This window comes from Apodemus sylvaticus, chromosome 19, assembly GCF_947179515.1.
Source record: "Apodemus sylvaticus chromosome 19, mApoSyl1.1, whole genome shotgun sequence".
Taxonomy (NCBI): Eukaryota; Metazoa; Chordata; class Mammalia; order Rodentia; family Muridae; genus Apodemus; species Apodemus sylvaticus.
This window is the reverse complement of record NC_067490.1, coordinates 4,718,641-4,733,684: the sequence shown is the minus strand read 5'-3', so window position 1 is coordinate 4,733,684 and position 15,044 is coordinate 4,718,641. Positions and strand designations below refer to the sequence as shown.

General features: G+C 50.6%; 1 protein-coding gene across 1 annotated transcript; it reads left to right on the top strand.

Moving 5' to 3' along the window:
* Window positions 1-5,563: 5,563 nt before the first annotated feature.
* Window positions 5,564-9,787, top strand: Rps10 (ribosomal protein S10). The gene is made up of 6 exons (XM_052162926.1): window positions 5,564-5,676; window positions 6,340-6,489; window positions 6,571-6,742; window positions 7,976-8,053; window positions 9,085-9,140; window positions 9,703-9,787. The coding sequence occupies exons 2-6, from the start codon at window positions 6,340-6,342 to the stop codon at window positions 9,742-9,744; spliced, it is 498 nt and encodes a 165-aa protein (XP_052018886.1). The 5' UTR covers window positions 5,564-5,676; the 3' UTR covers window positions 9,745-9,787.
* The last annotated feature ends 5,257 nt before the right edge of the window (window positions 9,788-15,044 follow it).

The window sequence follows — 15,044 nt, the reverse complement described above, 5'->3', positions numbered from 1 at the left end:
GATTAAAGGTATAGCCACCACTGCCCAGCTGGGTTTTTGCTTTTTGATGAAAGGGCATCTTTCCTTGTAGCCCAGGCTAGCCCAGAATTCTCTATCTTCTACCCTAGCTCCTAGCCAGCTCACCCAGATCCTTCCAAGTTCTGTTTTAGATTAATTAATTAATTTATTAATTAATTAATTTATTTATTCATTTTTGGCTTTTTGAGACAGGGTTTCTCTGTGTAGCCCTGGCTGTCCTGGAAGTCACTCTGTAGACCAGGCTGGCCTTGAACTCAGAAATCCGCCTGCCTCTGCCTCCCAAGTGCTGGGATTAAAGGCGTGCGCCACCACTGCCTGGCTTCTGTTTTTGATTTAGGGTTTTGTTTTGTTTGTTTTATAGATTTGAGACAAGGTCTCTTGGAACCCAGGCCGGTCTGGAACTTACTACAGAACTGAGGTAGGCTTGGATCCACCTCTCAAGTGCTGTAGTCACAGGGAAGTGGTGAGGCCCTGGGTGTCAGCTGTTACAGCCAGAAAACCACTGTTGCTGTCCTCCAAATTCCCAGGCCTGGCATCCCGTCCCGTGTCACAGGACTCTGGTTTTCAAAATGACAGCTCTGGAAATGGAGCATGCTGTCCTTGGTCCCTCTGAACTGTGTATCTAAAATGATGATTTAAAATTTGTGAGGGGCTGGAGAGATGGCTCAGTGGTTAAGAGCACTGAAGGTCCTGAGTTCAAATCCCAGCAACCACATGGTGGCTCACAACCATCTGTAATGAGATCTGACGCCTCTTCTGGTGTGTCTGAAGACAGCTACCATGTACTTATTTATAATGATACGTAAATCTTTAAAAAAAAAAAAAACTGTGCTCATGCACCTGTGTGTCTGTGTGTGTGTGTGTGTGTACAACTTGCTGGTTCATACTTGCCATGCCTGGCAGCCAGAGCCTGCACCCACTGAGAACATCGCACTGGTCCTAGGATGCTCAGCTTTAAAGCCAAGTGTGGTCTCGTGTGCTTGCAATACCCACACCCAGGAGGCAGAGGCTGGAGGATGCCGTGTTTGAGGCCAGCCTGGTCTATAAAACCAAAAAGTATCAACCAGACTCTGCACGTGGCCCAAGCCTTCACAGCTAGCACTATGGAGGCAGAAGCAGGTGCATCTCTGAGTTCAAGGCCAGCCTGGGTTATGAAGTGAGAGAACCTATCTGGAGGAGTTTGAGGGAGGAGGGAGAGGAGACTTACCAGGTGTGGTGGCACAGACCTTGTGTCCCAGCAGTTGGGAAGCAGAGGCAGGAGGGAGGACTGCAGAGGCAGGAGGGAGGACTGCCGCAGTTTTAAAGCCAGCTGTGGACTACATAGAGAGTTCCAGACACGTCCCAGGCCATAAAGACGATGTACAAAATCATCACGCACGAAACGAATCCAGGACAAGACAAAAACATCTAACGGGCTATAAATTGGCACCATTTCCTGAACTCTGCTTTTCTCATTTCAGCGCTGGTTTAACCTCGTGGAGGAGAGTCACAGAGGCCGGCTAGGGTAGAGGCACTATCCAAAAACAGGTAAAGGTGTGGTCCCTACGGGGTCTACCCGGGATGGTTCGCCTGTGTGGAGGGGCCGCCAGACTCCATGCAGAGGAGTCCAAGCCTCACCCAGCACACCAGATGCAGGCGATGCAAGCATGCGCATGCGTGGGTGCACGCCCCAGGCGCTGGCTGTCTACCCCCCAACCGCAGTCTCCGGGGCTTTACCGGGGCCTTGCAGCGCAGATGGCTCCTCCTAGGAGCCTCTGTGTGGGTGGGGAGAGGAGGCGCGCTCCAGGCTCGGGAAGGGCGACTGCGGAGAGGTGAAGCCCCGCCGTCCGCTGAGCATTATCTGGGTTTGAGCGAGAGGACCACGCGCTGCCTCCAAGGCCCCGGGTCAGAGACGCCGCCAAGGTTTGCCCATAGGGGGCGCTGCTCCCCAGGCCGTCTTCCGTTCCCGATCGATTTAAAGGCCTAAGAACTAAGGGCTGGAACCTGAGAGCCAATACCAGCCGGCTATACTTATTTCCAGCCTGGCGAGACCCCCTAGGGGGCCCAAGCACCTAGACCCTGGGGCTGTTGAGATCGCTCAGTGGTTAAGAGCACCGACTGCTCTTCCAAAGGTCTGGAGTTCAAATCCCAGCAACCACATGGTGGCTCACAACCATCTGTGATGAGATCTGGCGCCCTCGTCTGGAGTGTCTGAAGACAGCTACGGTGTACTCATATAATAAATAAATAAGTCTTTTAAAAAATAAAAAGAGATGGGCGGTGGTGCACACGCCTGTAATCCCAGCACTTGGAAGGCAGAGGCAGGCAGACCTCTGAGTTCGAGGCCAGCCTGGTCTACAGAGTGAGTTCCAGGACAGCCAGGGCTATACAGAGAAACCCTGTCTCAAAAAAACCAAATCCAAAAAATCAAAATAAATAAATAGATAGATAGATAAACAAATAAATAGATAAATAAATAAATTAATTAATTAAAAAAAAAGATCCTAGACCCTGGCTTCTGCCCTGGGCTCCTAACTTCAGCTGCCCAGCTACATCTGGGCCACCAGGTCGGCTTAAATACATTTAACAGCAATATTTGCAGAAGCCAGACATTGGTGACAAGGAATTGTGATCAGCTGGTGAGTGCAGATACAGGGGCATGTGACGGGGTGACAAGGTGGAGCGGGTAGCATCACTGAGAATGCTCACAGCTGTGACACAGGGTGAAGTGTACCTGGAGTAGAGGCTAGACCTGGGATTCCTGAGCTATTTTGAGAATGGCTGGCTTCAATAGATCCGTCTAAGAATGCTTTGGGGTGTATTGCACACCAAGTTAAAAAAAAACAAACCAAGCTGGAGACATGGCTCAGCGTTTAAGAGCACTGACTGTTCTTCCAGAGGACTGGGTTCAAATCCCAGCACCACAGGGCAGCTCATATCTGACTGTAACTCCGTGGTCTGACACCCTCAATACAGACATGCATGCAGGTAACATACATAGTGCATAGACTAAAAAGGAAGGAAGGAAGACAGGTGCTAGGCCAGCTGCAGATGTGTCTGTCCTGGCGAGCATGGAGGCCTAGACTTAGTCGCAAGCACTTGATAACAATGGAATGGGTGTGGCCCCGAGACAGCGGCTGTGTGGGCAAAGGCACTTTCCACTGACTGACCATTTGAGCCCTTTCCTCAGGGTGAAGGGTAGAACCAGCTCTTCCTTAAAAAACAAAACAAGGGGGCTGGAGAGATGGCTCAGTGGTTAAGAGCACTGACTTCTCTTTCAAAGGTCCTAAGTTCAAATCCCAGCAACCACATGGTGGCTCACAACCATCCATAATGAGATCTGACGCCCTCTTCTGGAGTGTCTGAAGACAGATACAGTGTACTCACATACAGTAAATAAATAAATCTTTAAAAATAATAAACAAAATAAAACAAAAAAACAAAACAAAACAACAACAAAAAATACCCCAAAGATTTATTCATTTATTTCATGCATGCGAGCACACTGTCGCTGTCTTCACACACACCAGAAGAGATTATTGGATCCCATTACAGATGATCGTGAGCCACCATGTGGTTGCTGGGAATTGAACTCAGGACCTCTGGAAGAGTAGTCAGTGCTCTAACCACTGAACCATCTCTCCAGCCCGTTTGCTTATTTTTCTTTCTTTCTTTAAGGTCTCTCTCTGTGTGTGTGTGTGTGTGTGTGTGTGTGTGTAGATTACAGAGACATTGGATCTCCTGGAGATGTAGAGAATGACTTACTGTATGTCACCAAAAATTCGGGGGCTCTTGGTACAAAAGCAATGAATGCAACTGAGACGCAGCCAAATATGGGGCTGGGGAGCACAGACTTCAGGGAAAGATTCAGCTGGAGCCTGCCAAGGCCAGAAAGGAGGGCGGAACACTCCGTGAACAAAAGGCTTTTATGGGTTTCCTGGGACGAGCTAAGGGGAGGGCGGGCAGCCGTCACCCTGCCTGAGGGACCTGAGGTGTTTACAAGCACAGGGTGGGAGGCTGCCTGTGCTTACTGCTAAAAACCGCTAAAAACCCGTGGGAGGCAGAAGCAGAGGGTAGCTAGGAATTCCAGCCCAGCCTTGTCTACACGGGGAGTTCCAGGCCAGTCAGAGACTCTGTCTAAAAATTTAAAAAAAAATCCCAGGCTCGGCAGATGCTACTTTATTTTAGATGCTTAAGTGGCTACAGCCGCACCCGGTATCTCCTGGGAGATCTCAAGATTGACAGCAGTACACCTTTAATCCCAGCATTTGGGACACAGAGGCAGGCAGATTTCTGAGTTCAAGGCCAGCCTGGTCTACAGTGAGTTCCAGGACAGCCAGGGCTACGCAGAGAAACCCTGTCTCAAAAAACCAAAAAAAAAAAAAAAAAAAAAAAAAAAAGATTGACAGCAGCCCAGCTACAGAGTAGGAGCAGACTGTGGTGTCCCATCTCCATCTCCGTCCCCCACTAGACATCTGTAGACCCGGGGTGGGTGGGAAGACAGAAGTTAAGGCAGCATGGGGGGTGTTAGGCCCTTCATCTTTCTACAATCACAACAGGGGGGCAGAAAGAAAAGTTTCTCCCCTCAGCGTCCAGTTTGTTTTTCTTCCGTGATGATTGACAGACAATAAACTTCTGCACAACCGGAGAAAGCCAAATTGTCTTTAAGGAGTATTTTCCTGAGCAGTCCTCCCTGTCTGAGAGAGGGTCCTGTTGCTCCACCTCCTCCGGGGCTGCTCAGTTAATTTGGTGCTGGGAAGGCTTGGTGCGTGCGGCTTACTTCACTGAGGCCATGGTGTTGAGAAGGCTCATCCACCAGGCTGGTGGTGCACACCTGCAAGCCCGGCATGTGTGAGGCAGAGGCAGGAATGAAGCCTTGTCTCCGAATAAACACACACAATAAAGAAAACGTCTAGTCAGACAGGTAAAGGAGAAATATAAATTAAATTCTACAATGTGGAGTTTCATTTCTTTGGGCGTGATTGGTTTTGCTTTGAGACCCTGTGCCTCTAGCTGGCCTGGAACCCGCAGTTTACAACAGGCTGGGCGTGAACTCTCAGAGATCTGGAGTGCCTCTGCCTCCGTACTGCACATCATGCCCTGCCTTTTAAGCTGTTTATTATATTATTATTAATATTATTATCTTTAGGGAGGGTCTTACTTGGAAGTGCTGGACGCTGCCGTGCCTGATGAGTACCATTTCTTCTCTGAGAGACTTTACGAGGCGTAAGTAAAATTTACTCCCGTATAAGCAGGGTTAATGGGGAGTGAGTCCTGATTAGGATGACAGTTCCTTCCTGCGAATAAATCTGGAATGTGTAGAAAGTATCCTAGCTATATATGCTTTGAGACAAGGTCTCAAGGTAGCTCCGGCTGGCCTAGTCTACCCCTGGACTCTTCTTATCCTCTTCCGCCCCCATCCCACCCGGCGATGCGGAAACGCCTCTCTGCACCGAGCACACCAGTTCCGGATGGAACTGAAATGCGGGGGTGGGGGAGGGTAGGATGATGGCTCGCACATGCGCTCTGGCGCCGTCCGCGCTGCTCAGGCACTGCCGAGGCCACCCCAGGCAGCGCGCGGGTCCTGCGGGGAGGCGGGGCCACGCAGCCCGGAAGAGACGCCGCGCCGCGCACGCCCCTTCCTTTCCAGCCTCCGCCTCGGACCCTGCAGCCGCTGCGGTGAGTTCCTCCGGCGTCCGGGTTCCATCGGCCGCCATCCGGGCCGTGGCGCTGCCGGGGCGGGCGCGCGTCCTCGGTGGAGAGGCGGAGGGCGTCCCGGTCCTCCCCGATGCTCGTCGCACCATTGCCAGAGGACTTTTGGGGGGACGCGGGTCTGGGATCCAGGGACTCCGATGGCGAGGACCGGCGTCCCGATGGCGGCGGGTGGAGGAGCGGGGTGTGAAGGCCACGTGTGGCGGGAAGCGTCCGGGCCAGGGGTTGAGCGCCCGCCTGCGCGCGTTCCTTCCGCGGCAGGCCCCTTCGCCCTTGCCTGCCCCCCTCCAGTTACCTGTGGAGAGGAGTTCCAGGGGAGCACTGAGCCCTGGGCTTTAGTGCCCCCTCCTCGCAGGAAGTGGAGCCTTTTCTCTGGCTCCTCCCTGTTTTGAGCCCCACCAGAGCCCCCCGGTTTTGCCCTAGGTACGATCTCTGGCTCTGATGTCCCCAAGGACGGTTGACACTGAAGGATCCGTGTCTACCTCCCACCCCTAGACCCTTGGCTGTGAGGACCGTGACAGCAGGCGTGTGTCTGTTGTGACCGTCTACATTAACTCCCACACTGGTGGAGTGGGTTCTGGCCCCTGGCCTCGGTGCTCATGGAGTCCCTTTCTCCGTCGCGTCTTGCAGATGTTGATGCCTAAGAAGAACCGGATTGCTATCTATGAACTCCTCTTCAAGGAAGGCGTGATGGTCGCCAAGAAGGACGTCCACATGCCCAAGCACCCCGAGCTGGCCGACAAGAACGTGCCTAACCTTCACGTGATGAAGGCCATGCAGGTTTGGAGCGGGTCACAGATGGGAGGGGTTCGCCTCCCCAGGGGACCTGGCTGCTGACGGAACTGTCTGTCTGTCCTGCAGTCTCTCAAGTCTCGGGGCTACGTGAAGGAGCAGTTTGCTTGGAGGCATTTCTACTGGTACCTTACGAACGAGGGCATCCAGTACCTCCGGGATTACCTGCATCTGCCTCCGGAGATCGTGCCAGCCACCCTGCGCCGCAGCCGGCCTGAGACCGGCAGGCCTCGGCCCAAAGGTACCGATCCTGAATACCCCAGGAGCCACCTCAAACCGCTTTGGGGGGAGTATTGGTTGTGTGTATTTTGAGAGAGGGTCTTGTGAACCCCAGGTGGGATCCTGGGGATGATCCTCCTGCCTCAGCCTCCTGAGTGCTGGGTACAACGGGTGTGTGCTACCACTGCCAGCTTATGGTGTCAGAGTGCAAGATCTCAGGTGACTAGAATCCTATGAGATGGCTTTCCGTTAGAACGGTTTTCGCGGCCTGCGTGCGACTAGGTGGTGTGGCAGAGCACTGTTAGGCCTACAGTGCTGAGGTCAGAGCTGAGCTGACCACAGTATGAGGTGTGTGAAAGAAACGTTCTGTGTATTTACTTGGTCAAAGGAACAGAAATGAGTAGGAGAGAGAGGGCAGCTGTGTATATGGGCCTGACTGGCCCAAGGTCAGCTGAACTTCCTTCGATAGTAGCGCAGGCCAAGGTGGTAGGGCAGAGATTCCTGAACATACTTGGGTTTGCCCAGAGAGTGCTTGGGGAGTCCTGTAAAGTCAAATCAATAAAAATCAAAAACTTATGGCAATATAATTGTTATTATGAGACATGCCTTAAACTCAGATCCACCTGCCACTTCTTACTGAGTGCTAAGAGTAAAGGCTGTGTGCCAACACACCCAGCCTTCCGGCTAAAAATTTTAATTCCAGCATTCAGGAAGCAGAAGCAGGCTAGGGATTTTAAGTGGGTATGTGTGAAAAAAGTCCCTTGAGGTGTGTGAGAGGCGAGGGGGAACCAGAAGGCTTGTGGGGATGGGGCAACTTTGAAAGTTGGGTCTTCATGAAATCTGGGGTCAAGTTCAGGTCTCCAAGTAGTGCCTTAGATGGACTGAACTGTCACTGGATGCTTGATTCCGGTTTCTTGTTTTGGTTTTTGGAGATGGTGTTTCTCTGGGTAGCCCTGGCTGCCCTGGAACTCTCTGTAGACCAAACTGACCTCAGCCTCAAGAGATCTGCCTTGTCTTTGCCTTCTGAGTGTATGGGTTAAAGGTGTGTACCACCATCATCCAGCTTGTTTTAATCAGGTGTGAGGAACTAAATACTAGTAGTGACAAGTTCCCGTGGGGACATCCGATTTCGTGGCACTGTTCTGGGTCGGAGGGATTGATACGCCTCTGCTGTCTGGCTCTCAGAGCTGGAAGCACACTGACTGCACTGCTGGTTTTTCCTGCTCTCACAAGATAATTTGGTTTCTTTCCGTAGGTCCAGAGGGTGAGCGGCCTGCGAGGTTCACAAGAGGGGAAGCAGACAGAGACACCTACAGAAGGAGCGCTGTGCCCCGTGAGTGTCTCCTCTGTCTGGGCTGAGCCCAGTGGAGTGCAGTCCTTGTTGCCAAGGTGGCTGGGAGAGGCCCTTGGCGTGGGAACTGGAGGAAGGCCTGTTGTCGGGAGAGGGCAAGAGACCGTGCTGTTGCCTGTGGGATCTGTTTTTTTTTTTTTTTTTTTTTTTTTGAGAGAATGCTTGCCTTGAGCCTGCTGTGTACTGAGCACCCCCTGCTCCCCTCGGGGGGCTGGAGCTGAGACCATGTCTACAATGTCCTTGTCGCTGAGCTCAACGTTTAGTCCCTGGGGAGGTGCTACTCGTGGGTCAGAGAACTAGGTTGACAGATGGGAGGGCCAAGCAAACACCTAGAAGAGCACAGGGAGTGGGCCTTACCACCCTCTCTGCACTCTGCCTGGGGGTGAACACAGGGTTGAACCCTTCCACGGTTGTGGCTGAGGGGGTCCTCACCAGAGGGTGGGGCCTGTGAGCACGCTGATGGGAGACAGGAAGTGAGCCTGCAACAGCCTGTGGTGCAGGGAACAGTAGTCTCTGGTTGTGATACCTGGTGAAGCAGCCTTCTGTTGGTCTGGGCTCAGGTGACCTGCGTGAGCTGGATTTGAGTGTCAATCCTACATTTAGTGGGAATGTGTTATTTGGCTGCTAGTGCTTTACATTTAGTCCTAAGGTGGTGTTTTAACCTCTGACCTAGAACACAGATGCTTGACACCCCTTTCCCTTTACTCTGACATCTAGTCTGCCCTGCCTATCTTCCCCCTGGGCTAAGCTGCAGTTTGGTTCTCTGTGGTCAGAACTGCTTTCCTGAGGGGGGGTTGCGGTGCGTGGTAGTTGAGTTTGGAAGATGACAAGGGTGTCTGAGCAGGGAGGGCAGAGGCAAGCTGTGTTTCCTACTCCTGAGTGCTTGGTGAGGAGACTTAACCTTAGCATATATAACCTTATATATATATAACCTTATATATAACCTTAACCTTAGCATATAACCTTAGCACCAGGGATCGGATCTTAGTGACTATAAATTGTTGTCTTTCCAGCTGGAGCTGACAAGAAAGCGGAGGCTGGGGCTGGCTCAGCGACTGAATTCCAGTTTGTGAGTATCTCTTGTCTGCTCTCAGTAGGCACTGGGGCCGGCCTGAGTTGGTGGGTTCTGGTGTGATGGCTCTGTTCCCTGTCATGTTGGGATCAGTCTGGAATGGAACAGTATGCAAACCTACTCTGCAGATCTCACTAGGGCCCAGCCTCTAAACACGGACAATTCTGTGGATCCCAGAATAGAATTGTTCTACAATCAAATTTGATCTTGGTTCCCTTTTGCCTTGGCGTCTCCATGAAATGGTGACATTTGCCTGCTTGCCATGGGGGCCGAAGTCTCATAGCCCTGTGGCAGGGTCTCACACTGTAGCTCTCGGATCTCATCTGCAGAAAGGCTCTGGCTCACTAGGCTGGGGCTTCCTTAGCTCCCAACGGCTACTCTAACAATGGGAAGCAGGCTCAAAACTTAAATACCACACCCCAGCCAGTTAGGGGTGGGACTGGGTGGAATGGTCTTCTGGCTGTTTACTTTTGGGGTTGTCTCTGGTGAGGAAGACTTAGAACTAGAAGCCTCCAAGCAAGGGAGGATATTGCTAATACTCATCTGCTTTGTCTTGCAGAGAGGCGGCTTTGGTCGTGGACGTGGTCAGCCCCCTCAGTGAAGTTGGAGATTCTGCTGTATTGAATAAACTTTAAAGAAAAACATGTCTGCTTGTGTCCTGAGGGGGGCTGGTTCAAGGGTCAGTCTGTGGGTGGAGTGAGACTACTAGTGGGCGTGTACCTGGGTTAGCATCTCCCTCCCTGCAGAGTGGGTTCAGCGGGCAAGAGGTGTCCCATGGACTGCAGCACACATGGTGCCAGAAGGGCCTTGGTGGTGGTTGAGTGGGCGCAGGGACTGGTCCTTTTTCTGCAGGTCAGTCACTGGCCACCCAAGGTTGGCCTTGGTGGTGGTTGAGTGGGTGCAGGGACTGGTCCTTTTTCTGCAGGTCAGTCACTGGCCACCCAAGGTTGGGCTGGGTGGGGGTGGCTGGCAAAGTGCCCAGTATAGGTTCAGAACTGCAAGGGCATCTGAGGATTGGCATCTGTAGGGACAACGTTCTAAACCTGTAGTCTGTCCCAGTGCTGATGGCCCTTGGCGGTTTGGGCCACTAGGTGGCAGTGGGTGACTCTTGTGCACAGTTGAATTTTAAGCCCTGGGCTTTGGAACCTCAACATCAAGTCATAGCTTCTTGTTGGCCAACAACAGTGGAGTTGGAAGTTTGCTGCCGCAAGACGCTACAGCTCACATGTAGTTCATACACCTTGGCATTGTTCAGCTGTCAGCAGCTCCTGGTCTTCTGTGGCCGACCCAGGCCTGCCAGGTTTTACTCCACAGTGGATTTTTGTTACTGAAATACCACTATTTTTCAATTTCGGCTCTGCAATCCTCATCTAAATTAGCTGTGACCTTATTGAGATGGTAAACAGGTCCTGCTTTAACTAATGTTGATAGGAATATGTATCAGCCTCACCCCCAAATTAAGAACAAAGCGGGCAAGGCATGATAATACCTTTAATCCTAGCACTAGGGAGGCAGAGGCAGGCGGGTCTGAGTTTTAGTCTGCATAGTAAGAAATTCTGAAACCATGGTCTATTTAAGATCACACCCAAGCTGTTAGGTCAGCCTTTTTTTTTATGCTGGGATTATAGGTGTGTGCAATCGGTGGTGGTGGTGGTGGTGGTGGTGGTGGTGGTGCACACCTTTAATCCCAGCACTTGGGAGGCAGAGGCAGGTGGATTTCTGAGTTTAAGGCCAGCCTGGTCTACAGAGTGAGTTCCAGGGCTACACAGAGAAACCCCATCTCGAAAAAGCCAAGAAAAGAAAATATCTGAGGTCACCCACAGGCTGGGAGCAGCTTCACTCTAAGCAATCTGTTCTTGGCAATGGTTGGCCCTTGCTAGTCATTCTTTGGGCGCTGAGGGATATGTGCTCTGAACACGTTGGCTCATGCCTGTAGTCTCTGGGATAGAGGCAGATTTGAAAGTTCAAGGCCAGTTTTTGCTACAGAGCAGGTTTGTGGCCTGGCTAGGCTGAGATCCTGTTCTAAACAGAAGCCAAGTTTGCCCTCAAGCAAACCCAGTGAATGTGTTAATTGGCTTGACTTTTTCAAGATATATTACATTTACAAAAATCAATGTTCTCACAGTATTACATGAATATTATTTACCAGCTAAAAAGATAACTGGGTTGCTGGGATGGTTGGGTGGCAGGACCTGAGTATGGATCCCAGTGCCTATGTTGGGTGGCATTCACGTGGGTATAACTGCAGCTGCAAGAGGTCTGGCACCCTACACTGGCCTCTGCATTCACTCTGAGAAACATTAATTCAGAGAAAGTGAATCTCGTTTGGGCTTTAGGTATGTGTTCTAAGATAGAGTTCACGGTGTAGACCAGGGTAGCCTCCCCCAGGGCTGCTTGCTATTAAATGGTGTGGCCAACACATCATTAAAACAAGCAAAACCTCAGCCATGTGGAGTGAGAAAAAGTCTCCCGGATTCACACAGGCTGACCCTGAACTTGTTACCCTCCTCCTCCCTGTACCTCTCTCGTGTTGGGATTACAGGTCTGAGCCGCCGCCAGGCCGAGCCGAGTAGGAAACAGAAACACAGGGTGTCTCAAAACATTAAAGCCCTCACTCCAGAGTCAAGGGAAGACATCTCAGACTCTCAGGCTGACCGCTGAGTGGTGAGGCACAGCGAGAAACTCAGCGAGAATGGGAGGGAAATCCGTCATTCTCTCGGGTTTGGGATTGTTAGCTAGGACAGAATGGGGTCATCGCTGGGGAGAGGGATGAGAGGTCTCGCTTGGCGGTTCCAGCCTGTGGAAGCCCAGGGGCTATGGCTGTTGGGAAGCCTGTGGTAACTGTGGCCCAGGACTGGAGGAAGAGCCACTGGAGAAACGAGTCCCGCCTGCTTGACTGACACTCAAAGAGGCCATTGTGAGAAAAGGGCGTCGATAGAGAGGACAAAATATGCAATGGCAGAGGAGACCGAGCTCAGGACTGCCTGGGACCAGCTTCCGCGTGGAGAGGGTTCCGGAGAGAGCAGATGGTCGGGAGCGGCCTGTCTCTCTGTCTCTGTTTCTCTCTCTCTCTCTCTCTCTCTCTCTCTCTCTCTCTCTCTCTCTCTCTCTCTCTGTGTGTGTGTGTGTGTGTTTGTGTGTGTGTATTCCCCTCTGCACTAGACAGCTTTTTCTTGCTATTCTAAAACTTCTCGCCAGGCTGTGGTGTCACACGACTTTAATCCCAGCACTTGGGAGGCGGAGGCAGGAAGATTTCTGAGTTCGAGGCCAGCCTGGTCTACAGAGTGAGTTCCAGGACAGCCAGGGCTATACAGAGAAACCCTGTCTTAGAAAAAACAAAAAAACAAAAACAAAAAGCCCTCTCTGGGTTGACATAGTAGCTCTCTCTGTTAAAAAAAAATTTTTTTTGAGCACCGCCCAGCTTGCTAGTAAAAATTCTAAAAGCTGTCTAAATAGCTCATTGCTTTTCTGACCAATGTCAAAAAGGCTGTTATAAAAATTTATTGGATAGCCAGGCTATGGTGGCGCACGCCTGTAATCCCAGCACTTGGGATTAAAGGCAGAAGCAGGCTGATTTCTGAGTTCCAGGCCAGCATGGTCTACAGAGTGAGTTCCAGGACAGCCAGGGATACACAGAGAAACCCTGTCTCCAAAAAACAAAAAACAAACAAAAACCAAAAAAATTTATTGGATCTCCCAACCAAGCTAGAAATTCTGTCAGAGAAAATTCTTGAAGAGTTGTTTTCACTCTCCAGAGGTTTCCAGAGAGCTCAGTTCTCGCTGGAGAAAAATTCTAAAGAACTGCTGTTGGTTTCCACCAGTTCATCTCGTGCAGAGCAAAAGCTCAGCTTTTAAAAAAAAAGATTTATTTATTTATTTTATGTAAGTACACTATAGCTGTCTTCAGACACGTGGAAGATTGCTATATCCCATTACAGGTCGTTGTGAACCACCATGTGGTTGCTGGGATTTGAACTCAGGACCTCTGGAAGAGCAGTCAGTGCTCTTAAGCACTGAGCCACCTCTCCAGCCTCTGAAGCTCAGGTTTTTTATTTACATATCAATTAGGTCCTTTACTTCAGGTTTCCCTTTGATCATCCTGAGTCAGCATCCTATGACTCCATTCCCTTGATTTGTAGGATATGCAGAGACAATAAGCTAGTCAGGTGGGACCCTGCCCTGAGGTTTCCATTTCCTCCTTTCCTGGGCCTAACTTTGCTCTGTGCTAGGCTGACCCTGAACTCTGGAATCCATTTGCCTTGGTTTTTTGGTTTTTTTTTTCCTGAGACAGGGTTTCTCTGTATAGCTCTGCCTGTCCTGGAACTCACTCTGTAGCCCAGGCTGGGCTCAGAAATCTGCCTGCCTCTGCCTCCCAGAGGGCTGGGATTACAGGCGTGCGCCACCACAGCCAGCCCGTCTGCCTTTGTAAGCATGAACAAAGACCTTAGCTGGGTGGGATCCTCTTTGATCAGCCACACCTAAATCTCTTTATACCTTCCTTAGTAATTTTCTACCAGGTTGGCTCACAGTGCAGCTTTTGTTCCTTTAGATTCATGAAGCTTCTCATATAATTCACATTGCATCCTTATTTTTTTCATAGTTGAGAAATTATATGTTTTTGAACTCTTGTCTTTAGAGTTCTTTTCAGTAGCCTTAAGGGCTGTCCTGAAGGTCCCAGTGTTTACGGTTTTGCAGAGACGTAGCCACACCCTTAACTCCTGGACTTGTGGTGTTTCTAATTATCACAGAGTCTTTAAAGTTAACCAGCACTCTGGGAGGCAGAGGCAGGCAGATTTCTGAGTTCGAGGCCAGCCTGGTCTACAAAGTGAGTTCCAGGACAGCCAGGGCTACACAGAGAAACCCTGTCTTGAAAAAACCAAATCCCCCCCCCCCCAAAAAAAAAAACCCAAAAAGCAAAATAAAGTTAACCAGGAAGACATCCCTTGGAAGGAAAGAGTCCTTCAATGCTAGAACTGGTTCCAGGAAATATGTACTTTATGACACAGACAAGCCTTACATCCACAGCAGTCATTGACACTCATAAAGGCTCATACCCAGTCCCTGTCCCAAGGGCAGGAACCATGTCACTCTGTCCCCAACAATGCCACCCTGTGCTCAGCAAGGGACTTAGAAGGTCCCCGGGTGAAACAACATTTATGGAAGCTATATATCAAATGGGATTCTAAAATTCTGAAGAGTACCCACAAAAAACACCAACACTAGTTCTAGTTTGTTTTTAAAGATTTATTTCCTGTGTATGCGTGAATGCCGCACGTAACACTGTATGCGTGAATGCCGCACGTAACACTGAATGTATGCAGTGCCTACAGAATCCAGGAGTGTTGGAGCCCTTGGAACTGGGTTACAGGTGGTGGTGAGCTATCTCACACGGTGCCAGGGCCAGGGTCAGGGTCTTCTGCAAGGCCAGTACGTGTTCTTAAGTGCTGAGCTGTGGAGAGCTTTTTGAGGTGTTCTTGGCGGGAGTGTGACTTCAGGCCGTAACAAAGAAGTACCTCCAGGCAGGAGTCTGACATTAAGGTGGGACGGAGAAGCAGGCTTCAGTCACAATTGTGACTCTAGGCTAGGACGAGGAAGTAGGCTCAGGCATCCTGATCAGACTCTGTGTTTGACTATTGTCTTGCTTGGTTCCTCATTGTTCTACTTGCCCTTAATACCTGCATGCAATTAAAATGGTATAAAAGCACTTTGGAACCCCGCCCCTTCAGTCCTAGACTGAGGCCATGCTGAAGTTTTGTCTAATTGTCTCTTTCTTTTCTAATTTTCTTTCTTGGGTTTTTTGAGACAGGGTTTCTCCGAGACAAGGTTTCTCCGTGTAGCCCTGGCTGCCCTGGAACTCACTCTGTAGACCAGGCTGGCCTCAAATTCAGAAATCTGCCTGCC

Bases quoted from the DNA above. Each gene is read 5' to 3' on its own strand.
- Rps10 (XM_052162926.1), top strand. From the start codon at position 6,340: ATGTTGATGCCTAAGAAGAACCGGATTGCTATCTATGAACTCCTCTTC. The intron at 8,054-9,084 runs GTGAGTGTCTCC...TTGTCTTTCCAG, and splicing joins CAGAAGGAGCGCTGTGCCCC to CTGGAGCTGACAAGAAAGCG. The intron at 9,141-9,702 runs GTGAGTATCTCT...TTTGTCTTGCAG, and splicing joins CAGCGACTGAATTCCAGTTT to AGAGGCGGCTTTGGTCGTGG.